Raw genomic sequence first — 13,117 nt, 5'->3', positions numbered from 1 at the left:
GGGGGGGGGGGCAATGTGATACCTGAAGATGGGGGTCGTGGGTCAGAGCTGCAGGGGTGTGTCCCGATTCAAGTCCACTCTCACCATCCACTGCGTCTGCGCACGGCCCTTGGCCAGTCCCAAAGTTCAGAGCTGAAGATGGGGGTCGTGGGTCAGAGCTGCAGGGGTGTGTCGTTTTATACAATTTTTAATTTTTGTTGTTTCATACATTCATTCATCTATTTTACATATAGAACATGCATTGTATTTCATATTGTATTTTAACTACCATTGGTTGGTTGGTATATGCTGTAGAACCAACTGACCAGGCTGGCCCTCCACCTGTTCTCAAGATGTAGTAAATTGCACAGGAGGATTGGTCTATGCTGACTATTACCTTGTCTTTTCAAGGTCCCTTTGAAACTTTCCTATTCCTCCACCCCTGCTCCCAATCCGTGCAGTAACCTCTGCTGTCCTATTGATTTCTACCCCTCCCCTTCTCCCATTCCCTCCTACTTTCCCCATTATGGACATTTATACACATTGTACTAGTTATCCTTCTGTTTTTTACAATAATAGTCTTATGCAGTATTTGTCCTTATGAGATTGAGTTCACTCAGCATAATGCTCTCTATACCTTATTATATAATACTTACAAAATCTTTATTCCTTAGTGCTTCATATATTGTTCCATTGTGTGAATATACCACAATTCCTCAGTCCATTCATTTGTTGATGGGCATTTGAGCTGTTACCATATTCTCGCTATAGCAAATAACACTGCTGTGAACATAGGAGAACATATTCCCATTCATGTCTCAGTTCTAATTTCCTTGGAATATATTCCTAACAGTGCAGTAGCTGGATCATATGGGATTTCTGTGTTCAGCTTTTTGAGGAAACACCAAACTGCCTTCTAAAATGGTTGTACCATTATGCAGTCCCACCAGCAGTTCATGAGAGTCCTAATCTCTCCACATCCTCTCCAACATTTGTAGCTTGTTTTCTTGTTAAACTTTGCTATGGTAGATTTTTTTAAGGGTAAATATATTTAGTTTTTAGTCAGCCTAAACAAAGATTCTCACCACTGGGCCAATTGGCAGCATCAGTATGGTTAGTGAAGAGATTGAGATAGTTAACAGTTTTAGTTTACTTGACTCCACAGTCAACACTCTTGGTAACAACAGCCAGGAAATCAAGAGATGAATTGCATTGGGAAAGTCAGCTGTGAGGGACCTCTCAAGAGTACTGAAGAGCGATGACGTCAGGCTGGAGACTAAGGTGCACCTGATCGGGGCTATAGTCTTTGCAATTATGTGCTATGAATCAGAAAGTTGGACAGTCAATAGGGATGATAGAAAGAGAATTGATGCCTTTGAGCTGTGGTGCTGGAGAATCATGTTGAATATACCAGGGACTGGTAGGAGAACAAACATGTTTGTCCTGGAGAAGGTGAAGCCAGGATGCTCCTTGGAGTCAAGGATTCTGAAGCTTCTTCTGACATACTTTGGTCATGTTGCAAGGAGGGACTGGTCCTTGGAGAGGGACATCATGTTTGGCAGAGTGGAGGGGCGGCGCAGGAGAGGAAGACCTTCGATGAAATGGATCGATTCTGTGACTGGAGTGGTGGGAATGAGTGAGTTTGAGATGGTGAGGTTGGCACAGAATAGAACATAGAACAGTGTTTAGAGCTCTTGTACATAGGGTCGCTATGAGTCACAAGCGACTTGATAGCACATAACAACTACAACACAGTGTTGCCTGTTCTCCAAATAAATCAAGGCAAAAACAAGTGACTTAAAAAAAGTATCAGTTCCATTTCTCTGTGTTCTAATGTGCATATGAAAAGCAGCAGTCAAGATGACAGGTGAAATTTGACACAGTAAATAAATTTTCCATTCATTTCATGCACATGTTTCAGGACATTGATTACATTTATTACAATTCCTGCAATATAATTAATAATATAATAATGGTTTTCTCAATTCCTCCTTGTTTCATGTATACATTCACCTTTCTTTTCTGTTTCTTTCTGCCTTCTGAGTCCATTTTGTTGCCCTTCTTTCTAGTGCCCTTTATGTCTCATGTGGTTGATTATGCTAAGGAGTGCATACTTCCCTGCTATTACAGTTGCCTTAGTGGCCCATTGTTTAGCTGTAATTTTAGGTACAGGATTGAGGGTATCTAAGGGCCATAGAGTGTATCAGGGTTCCACTGGTGTCTACCAGGCCAGTAACAGTAAGTGAAGGCTTTTATGACTTTAAGGTGTTTGTTTTGTTTTCTTTATACATGAATGGAGGTAGTTTATGAAATCCTTAGATGTGAGTGACTTTAAGGTGTTTTTTTAAAAAAAATTATTATTTCAATGGAAATTTATAGAGACTTTGGATTTCCATTCATTCATTGTTATACTTTTCTCCCCTTCTATCCTTCCCCCCTAGTACACTACCCTCTTGGAAAAGTAAAAGAAAAATTCTTTCATTGTTTTACAATCCATCCCCCAGGTCCACTCCACTATACAGCCTTTGCTCTGGACTCCTGTCATGACAAAAATATCTAATAATTTTCCCTCTTAAACACTTTTTCCCCTCATCTGTTTCAATGCAGTATACACTATTGAACTCATTCTTCTCAGTCTCCTCCCAACCCCGAGGTCAGTCCTGCTTTACAACAGTGGCACCATGCAGTATTTGTCCTTTTTGTGACTGAAATACTTCACTCAGTATAATGTCCTCCAGGGTCACCCATTTTAAATAATATTGCATGAGTTCCTTGTTTTTCAGTGCAGCATAGTATTCCATTGTGTGAATATACCACAGCTTCTCTATCCATTCGTTTGCTTTTAAGTTTTATTCTATGTTTTTCTCCTCTATCCAGGATCTTCTATTGTGATCCTAGTTGAAACAGTTGGTAGCCAAAAAAATACTCTCTGAATTTTCTGGTCTCACGGTAGTGGATGCTGAAATTCATGTGATCAATTAGTCCTTTGGACTGTTTCCTTTCATCTTTGATTTTCTTTCTTGTTTTGGGCTGAGGAAGAACAATAGTTATCTGTATCTTAGATGGTTATTTACAAGTTTTTAAGATTCCATTTGCTGATCAACAAAGTTGGATGTAGAACATTGTTTCTGTGGATTGTTAGACCTGTTGATCTTCATGTCTCTTAAACTATGGTCCTGAGCCTCCAGATTTTGATATGTTCTTAATGCATTTCATGTACTTGTTCCTGAAATACTCCTCTGAGGCCTGTAACATATTTTCCAATATGGAAGCTTAATAAACATTAATTACTTTTGTTTTGACATTTCAAACAATTATTTTTTAATGTAGTTAGTGAGAGTTCTCTTTGAATAAGATTTTTAAAAAAAAAAACATGTTATTAAGCAACATTTAACTAAAAGTTATTTTTTGTATACCAAATAAAATTAATATTCTTGTACAATTTTGAAATGAGCCAAATTAGAATTTACCTTTAATAGAGGAAGGGTAGAAAGAATATAACCAAAATCTTTCCTTTCTTTCATGATCATATGACTTAAAAAGTAAATATCAGCAAAATGCTATCTATCCTTTAGTAAAATTAAATTTTTTCTTTCCAGGTTAAACTACAGAACAACATATCATACCAGATGGCAGACATACATCATTTAAAGGGTAAGAAGTTTAATTACAGATTAAACATTAAACCAAACTACCAACAAATTCCCTAAAATATTTACTGTCTAGTACAGTTTATTCCAACTTATGATAACCCCATGTAGGTCAGAATAGACTTGTACTACAGAGGATTTTCAGTAGCTGATTTTTTTTAAAGTGGAGAACCAGACCTTTTCTCCAAGGTCCATCTAAGTGGACTTGAACTTACAACCTTTCAACTAGGTGTCATATCCTTGAACCATTTATACTACCTAGGGGCTCCGAAGATAAAAAGTCAGTAAATTTCTAAAATCTTCAGTATTTTTAAGAATTGGGAGCTAGACAACAGAATGAAATAAGGCTTTCAAAGAAAACACAAAATATTTTCCTTTTTCTAATGGTTTAATTTTAAAAATTAATGTTACTTTGAATGTAATAAATACAAGTTAAAATTTGAAAGATGTATTTTAATCTTGTAATCTAGTCAGGATGTCAACAGGAATGTCAAACAGTCCAAAGGACTAGTTGTCAATAGGACTAATTAAAAGCTCATTTCTACTGATATTTTATTTATAATTTTTTTTTTGTCAGTGGTATTTTAAGCCTTTAATTTGCAAATAGAAATGAAGCTTTCTTTTCTGACAGAGGAATTTTCAAGTATTGTCAGTGTGAAATTTTGGGGGGAAGCAGGGAGGCCATTCTAAATCTTAAAATCTAGTAAGCCTTACAGTCATTTTGAAGTTAACTTGCTGTCTTAATTATCAAATGCTGTTAAACAGAGAAGAGATCTGGTGGTCTAGTTTTAATGAGCTGTGCTGCCACCTCAAAGGCAAGTGGGTCTAATCCATCAGCTACTCTACAGGAGGGAGATGGGAGATGATTCTCCCATGTAATTTACAGTCTCTAAAAACCTGCTCCAGGGTCACTTTTGAATTGGTTCTGATTTGACAGCACATAGCAACAATAAAAACAGATGTAAAACAGACACAAGTATATAGTTTTTACACTGTCTTGCAGTGTAGGAGGCTAGAAGTCTAAATTCAATATACCAGATCTACATGCATTCAGATGCCAGGTCTCTGTTAGTTTTAAAGGAAAGTCATTGTTTCTGTCAGCATCTGTGGACCAGACATTCCATGGAGACCTCTGGATATCTTTGCTTTTCCTTGGTGTCAAGGAGCTTTGTCATGTTGGAGCCTGGGTCCAAAAAAGATACATTCCACCCATGGCCATTATGTTCACCTTGATTGGTTCCTTTTCCTTCCCTTTTATCTTTAGTGAGGTAAAAGGTACTGCAGGCCACACCCTAGGGATTATATAAAATTAGAGTTGTGATAGGGTTAAGGAGTGTTGCATTCAACTCTTAATCCCTACAACTCTCAGATCATGGGGGATCTTCATGTAATGATCCACATTATATCGTTTTTGATATAACGTGTTGTCAAGTCAAATATGACTCATAGTGAACCCCTGAATAGCAGATATGAGCCCTGTCTTATCCTATGACATCCTCACACTTCCTGATACAGAGCCCATTGTGGCAGTCACCAGGTTGTGTCAGGCCACCTGGTTGGTTTAGTTAGGGTCTTCTTCTCCTTCACCAACCTTCCACCCTTCCAAACATCATGTCTTTCTCCAAGGAACAGCCCCTCATAGCAACATGCCCAAAGTATATGAGCTGAAGCCTCATCATTCTTGCCTCCAAAGAGCACTCCAAGACATATTTGTTTGTTCTTTGGCAGGCCATGAGATGTTCAGTGCCAACACCACAGCTCAAAGGTATCAGTTCTTCTGTCATCCCTGTTCAATGTCCAGCTCTCAGCTGCATAACAAGTGAATGGAAAGACCATACATACCCTGAATCAGACACACCATAGTTCAGTGATTGGAAAGACCATACCCTGAATCAGACACACTGTAGTTCTCAAACTGACATCATTACTCCTCAATAGTTTAGAGAGGTCCCTAACTGCAGACTTTTCCAGTGCAATGCGTCTCTTTATTTCCTGACTGCTGGTACCAAGGATGTTAGTTGTGGATCCAAGTAAGATGAAGTTGTTGACAGTTTCAGTCTCTTCTCCATCCATTATGGTAATTATATCATTATGTACATATTTTTTATAGAGACATAATTAAATCTGTGATGCTTGTCTCCATTTATTTTATTGAACTGAGGGGGGGAAAGGTCTAAGTCATAAGGGACTATAATGTTTTATCTTCCGTTTTATTCTGCCCTGAGAAGCATGAACTTGAAAAGAACCTTAAAACCTCACAAATAATTGGAACCAGAGTTTGTGCTGCTTGCAGCTCTATATATTTTAGAAAAAGGGAATAGGGATCAGGTAACAGCTCAGATGTGTTGTTTAGGTCTGTGTGGCCTGAGATCATTATACTTTCATCTGGAGAGAGGGAGGACTGAGAAAACTATGGTTATTAACTATGTTAGAGGATTAATAGCATAAGAAGAAAGATTTTTTTTTTATACTCAGGCACATTTTAAATAACACTAACTACAAGTATTTTATAGGAATTTCATAGCTTTTGGTACTTGATTACTATATAATTAACTATTAGGCATATTGTCAAATTTTTAACTTATATACATCAGCAAATGTTCACTGTGACAAAACTCAGAATCTTAAATAGAATTACTTGTATTATTTAGATATATTTTTAGCCTAGCCTTTTTTATTACACGTGTATAATTATAAAGATACGATTTTATCTACTTTTTAAAAAACTTACATTAAGAGTGTTTTGGAGTGCCTTATTTAGTTGCCTATTGAATAAGGAGTTTTACTGTCAACCCAAAGGAATGCAGTTTCAATCCATCAACTGCTCTGGGGAAGAAAGAAGGCCCATCCCCTCCTGTGCAATTTATTCCTCTGAGAACCTGCTATGAGTCAGTTCTGACATAGTTTTACATAATAGCAACAATAAGAAGATCATAAATAAAAATTGCCAATATTTTAAGAATACTATAAACTTTGCTTAAAAGCAGATGCTACAGTTTGGTTTTATTTAACATTGGTACATTGTGTTTATGAATTATACTTTAGGCTTGTTTTTTAAATTTTAGTTTTAAAAGCTGTTGTTGGCTTAAATAGTATATAGATCATTGTTTTTGTTTATAACTGTTCTCTGTTTAGGAACTTAAAAATTACTATTTTGTTTAACCCATAAGCCTCTTTAGCTAATTTTAAAATTATCTAATCAAGAAACTAGCATTTCTTTTTCTCTACATTTCTTCTTTTATCTTTAGACTCAGATGATGATGGAGTATATAACCTAGGAAATGTGGGACCAATAGTTACAGATTAAATGTTTTCAGAAGAACATCTGGCTCAGGTTTTAATTTACCAGCTAGCTTGGAATTTCATTTTGTTTCATTACAACTAAAAGCTTTCAGCCCTAGTCTGAAAACTGTGAGCTTTGATAATTGAATTTTGGTATATGCTAAATAGCTTAACAGTATATGTGAAATAACCAGCATATCTGAAAACATGAAATTTCCTATTTCTATAAAGCAGATAAGTATAGACTTAGATGGATTTTTATTTTTTAACTTCCTCATAACATGTATTAATGTCTACATATTTAGGGGAAAGTTATAATTTTTAATTTCAGATTGACATGAAAGCCATTAAGACTTATTTTAAAAATGAATTTTATTATAATTATAATAAATTACATTATTTTTGGATTATAAGAGGTAATTAAATATTAGATTAGCAATGTGATTTAAGTCACTAAGAGTATGAGTTAAGGAATTGAGAAGGGTATAAAATTTTAAAATATCCACCAAGTTCTCAATAGAAAATATTACAGTTAAAAAACAACATAGAAACGCACAACCTACCCAAACAGACACAAACCGAAATTGAACATCTGAACAGACCCATTACAAAAGAAGAAATTGTCAAGGTAATACAACAATTTTCAACCAAAAAAACCCCTGGACCAGATGGTTTTACAAATAAATTTTATCAAACATTCAGAGAACAGTCACCAGTTCTACAGAAACTGTTTCAGAAAATAGAAAAAGATGGAATTCACCCAGACTCAATCTATGATGCAAACATATCCTTGATACCAAAGCCAGGAAAGGACACCACCAAAATAGAAAACTAGGCCAATATCCCTTAAGAACATAGATGCAAAAATCCTGAATAAAATATTGGCCAATAGGATCCAACAATACATCAAAGAAATAATCCATCATGACCAAGTGGAATTTATAACAGGTATGCAAGGATGGTTCAATATAAGAAAAACAATTAAAGTAATTCATCATATTAACAAAGCAAAGAACAAGAACCACATGATCCTATCAGTTGATGCAGAAAAGGCCTTTGACAAAATCCAACACCCTTTTCTGATTAAAACACTCAATAAAATAGGACTAGAAGAGAATTTCTTCAATATGGTAAAAGTATTTATGAACACCTGAGAGCCAACATTATTCTCAATGGAGAGAGGTTAAAAGCATTCCCTTTAAGAACAGGAACTAGGCAAGAATGCCCATTATCACCTCTCTTATTCAGTATTGTATTGGAAGTCTTAACGATAGTATTAAGACAAGAGAAAGACATAAGAGGTATCCAGATTGGCAAAAAGGAGGTAAAATTATCTCTCTATGCAGATGATATGATAGTATACAAACCCTAAAGACTCAGCAAGAAAACTATTGGACATAGTTGACCAATTCAGCAAAGTAGCAGGACACAAGATCAACATACAAAAATCAGTTGGATTTCTCTACAGTGACAAAGAGAATACAGAACTGGAGCTAAGAAAAACAATGCCCTTCACAGTAGCTAATCACAAGATAAAATATTTGGGAGTAAGTATAACTAGAAGCACAAAGGATCTATTCAAAGAAAATTACAAATCATTACTACAAGAAACAAAAAGAGACCTGGAGGAGTAGAAGAATATCCCTTGCTCATGGATAGGAAGACTCAATATTGTGAAAATGGCAATACTACCAAAGGCAATTTACACGGTCAATGTAATTCCAATACAAATACCAATCCCATTCTTCAACAAGATGGAAAAGGCAATCTCCAGCTTCATTTGGAATGGAAAGAAGCCCCGAATAAGCAAAGCACTCCTTAAAAATAGAAAAAAGGTAGGAGGCATCCCACTCACTGATTTAAAATCCTACTACACTGCCATGGTAGTTAAGACAGGATGGTACTGGTACAATGACAGACACATAGATCAATGGAATAGAATTGAGAACCCAGAAATCAGCCCACCTATATATGGTCAGCTGATTTTTGACAAGGGGGTGAAATCAGTTAAGTGGGGAAATGACAGCCTTTTTAACAAATGGTGTTGGCAAAATTGGATAACTATCTGCAGAAGACTTAAGCAAGATCCATACCTCACTCCATATACAAAAACCAACTCAAGGTGGATCATGGACCTAAGACTAAAATCAAGGACTATAAACTTCATTCAAGAAAAGCTTGGAAGAACTTTAGTAGTCCTAATCCACAACATAAACAGTCTTCCAAGTATCTTGAAAAATTTACAACCAGGAGAAGATAAAATAGATGAATGGGACCTTCTAAGAATCAAATCCCTTTGCACATCCAAAAACTTCTCCAGCAAGGTAAAAAGGGAAGCCACAGACTGGGAAAAAGTATTTGGTGATGACATGTCAGATAAGGGACTTATATCTAAAATTTATCAAATACTTGAGCACCACAAGAAGATAAAGGTAAATAATCGAATAGAAAAATGGCCACAGGATATGAACAGACACTTCACCAAAGACATTCAGATGGCCAATAAGCACATGAAGAAATATTCAAAATCCCTAGCTCTTAGAGAGATGCAAATGAAGACAACTATGAGATATCATCTCACCACAGAAAGACTAGCAAAATTTAACAGAACAGTTAGCAACAAATGCTGGCGAGGTTGTGAAGAGACTGGAACCCTTATTCACTGTTGGTGGGAGTGTAAAATGGTGCAGTATGGCGCTTTCTCAAAAAGTTGCAAATAGAGATACCATTTGACCCAGCAATTCCACTACTGGGAATATACCCTAAAGAGACCATAACCGACATCCAAGCAGATATATGCACACCCATGTTGATCGCGGCTTTGTTCACAGTAGCAAGGAGTTGGAAACAACCTAAATGCCCATTAACAAACGAATGGATAGAGAAGCTGTTGTATGTTCACACAATGGAATACTTTGCTGCTTGAAAAACAAGGAACTCATGCAATATTATTCAAAATGGGTGACCCTGGAGGACATTATGCTGAGTGAAGTATCTCAGTCACAAAAGGATAAATATTGCATGGTGCCACTGTTGTAGAATGAGGCTGACATTCGGGTGGGGGTAAGACTGAGAAAAACTGGATAAATTATGTATACTGCATTGAAGCCGATGAGTGAGAGAAAAGTTTAAAAGCAATATATTTTAGGGCATTATGATTATCATAAGAGTTTGGAATGAGGGTTGCAGAGTGGAGTATACTCAGGGTGAGGGTGGGAGGTGTATTGTATACCAATGAAGGAGTTTTTCTTTTGCTTTTAAAGAAGAGCAAACTGGGGGTGGGGGTGGGGTGGGGTGGGCTGGGAGAAAAGTGCAACAATGAATGAATGAAAATCCACAATCTCTGTAAATGTTCATTGAAATGAATAATAAAAAACAAAAACAACAAAATATTTATAACAAGAAAATATTACAGTAAGTAAATTTTATTACTTATGTTGTGTGGATAGAGCAACTTGCTGAGCTTCGTCAGGAATTTCTTCGACAAGAAGACCAGCTTCAAGACTATAGGAAGAACAATACCTACCTTGTGAAGAGATTAGAATACGAGAGGTAAGATGTAACAAATGTTTATGATTCTGAAATATATGTTTACCTTTTAGACTTAATTTTCTTCCTTTCTCATTTCTGCTTTCCTTTCCTTCCTTTTCTTAAGGCCTTATAAGTGACTTTTCTATTATCTTTAAACATTCACTTTTATTCAACGCAAGGATGATTTTTATAATCTTTCTTTAAAAACTTACTTGTTTTCAAAAAGCAGAATATGAGAGATGCCAGTAACAATTCTAAAATACATAAAAAATATCTTAGATTGATTGTGTAATTTAAAAAGATGCAAATAGCCAAGTCCCAAGCATACATTACAAGGCACAATTTTTTTGAGATGTTTCCACATAAACTACCATTTCACAAATTTTATTGTGTTTTTTTTTTTACATATTAAAGAAAATAAAACATTTCTTTAAGGTGTATTAATTGGTTTTGTGTACCATCCATTCACAACTGAACCATAGCTTACCTTCCGGTAAGATTTCAGAGACAGTAAATCACATGGAAGGAGATTGGGCATCTTTCTGCCACAGAGGAGCTTCAATCTCATATCTTTGCTTTGGCATTTCAGTTCCATACCACTAAGCCACTGTATCTCCCTAAGGTGTATTGAGTGTGCCTATATTTCAGGGTTCATTGTGAGACAGAAAATTTTACCAGCTCTGAAGCCAGAGCTGGAAGTTACCCCAAGAATAAATGAGTGAATGGCAGTGTTAGCTGTTGCTTTGCTTCAGCTACCTGCTCACATCTCAGATCTTGCTGATAAAGTTGTACAGCCTCTTAGAGAACTCTAGTAGTTCTCCCTTTCACTCTTTAAGCATCTTTACTATATCTTTAATCATTTTTATTTTTCTTCTATATTTGAGACCTACACACCAAAAGGGAGCTCTTGTTATCTTAAAAGTTGGCTTTTTGAGCTGTTACGTTATTCCCCTTTGATCTCCAGCTACCTTAACGGTAGATATCTGGTCTTGCAAATCATTAGCAGCTGTGGGACTAGGATAAGAAAGAGTGTTTTCCACACTGGGCAGCAAGATTTGAGGGAGACTGGAGTAAGACCCTAGTGAAAGATTCTGGTGAGAGTGAGATCCTGGTGATGTTGGAGACACTGACATTGCTGTGGAGGGAAGCACTCTGGCAAGGTGTAACCTTAGGCTTCTTGAATTTTTGCTGGCACAGTTTGTTTGCCATATACTTGAGGGGAAAGCTGACTTATAACTGCTCTGAGGCAAATTTTGTGGAAGATTGAGGAAACCAGAGGCTTCTTGAATTTGTATTGCTGAACTAAAACCAGGGATTTTACTAATTAAGGAATTGTTTTGTTATTAATATGGTTTGGGACTGCTGGACTAAACCTAGACTTTGCATTGTGGGATAGTCTTTGCTCCTTCTACTCCCCAATCTCTTTCCCTAATAAACTCCACTCTTGGTACCACAACTGTGAGTAAAGTCTGTGAGTCAAAAACAAATATTGAACCCATTGATTAGTAGAAACAGGTGCAGGAGCATGGGGCATAGTGTGTCTAACCTAGCGGCTGTCTGTTTACTGCTATGGATATTATGATGGGGACAGTTCCCCTTTATGAAGCAGGTAGAAGTTAGACATGGCCACCCCCACATCATTGCATCTACTCCTTACGCAGGTAAAGAGTTGTGCTGCTAAACCAAAAGCAGCCAGTTCAAATCTACCAGCTGCTCTATGAGAGGACAGGCAATCTCTTCCTGTGAAGTTTATAGCTTCTGAAAACCCACTGGAGAGTAAGCTAATACTTGGTTCTGTTTCAACAGTATCTAACAACCACAGTACCACCAAAATTTGGAAATATTTGAATATATGACTAGGTATTATATGTATGACAACAATTTGGAACCAGAGATGCACTGCAAAGTGCTCTGGAGGAGAGAGGGGGAGAAAATGTGTAACAATGAATGACTAAGAAAATAAGCCAGTAAAAAAACCCTTCTAAAAATTGAAAATAATCACTGATTTTAAAGCACCTTTTATATAATAACAAATTGATAAATGTGAATTTATGTATGTATATTAACATGCATATGCATTTAATTAGAATTATCAAACCAAAACTAGTAGAGCTATAGAAAAATATTTACAAATGAATAAAATAATTTTTAAAAACAGTCTTCCTTCATATTTGCTGTGAGAACAAAACTGATAAAACATTTTTACTCAGGAATTCTGAGGTGCACACACCACATATTAACCTAACACTATTCAATGCTATTCCTTAAGTCCATAGAATTAAAGATTTTCATTTATTTAGAGGTAATATGTTGTTTTGTGATATTAATGTACTAATTGTTTAACCTTTCTCAAATGCTGTTAATACTGTCAGAGTTTTCCTTTTCTCATCTTACATGCATCACAGCTATAAAAATCTTTTTTTTGCATTTATAGACTTTATAGTTTAATTACTTATTGCTATTGAGTTCATTCCAACTCATAGCCAGCACATTAGCAACTATCTACCAGTTTACCAAGCCTAGCTATAAAAATCTTAATGCAAAAATAATTCTACTCTCTTTTGCTGTTTCATTGATTTAGATTATCTAATACACAATTTCAGAGATAAATTGTTTTATCAATTTTTGTTCTCAAAGCAAAGATGAAAGGAAGACTGATTTTTAAAATTTTTTAT

General features: G+C 35.9%; 1 protein-coding gene across 2 annotated transcripts in view; it reads left to right on the top strand.

Annotated features, from left to right (window-relative positions):
- The window catches only part of LOC102873576 (protein CASC4-like), a 141,261-nt gene that overhangs the window by 56,588 nt on the left and 71,556 nt on the right, over window positions 1-13,117 (top strand). For both annotated transcript variants that reach the window (XM_006882952.1, XM_006882951.1), the window contains exons 2-3: window positions 3,579-3,633; window positions 10,361-10,463. In XM_006882952.1, coding sequence (XP_006883014.1) covers window positions 3,579-3,633; window positions 10,361-10,463 — 158 coding nt within the window. The remainder of the gene's footprint in view (window positions 1-3,578; window positions 3,634-10,360; window positions 10,464-13,117) is intronic.

The sequence above is a fragment of the Elephantulus edwardii genome, unplaced genomic scaffold, assembly GCF_000299155.1.
Source record: "Elephantulus edwardii isolate Elephantulus edwardi_28Jun2011 unplaced genomic scaffold, EleEdw1.0 scaffold00026, whole genome shotgun sequence".
Classification (NCBI taxonomy): Eukaryota; Metazoa; Chordata; class Mammalia; order Macroscelidea; family Macroscelididae; genus Elephantulus; species Elephantulus edwardii.
Note: the sequence above shows the minus strand (reverse complement) of the source record. Positions and strands in the feature narration are given on the sequence as shown.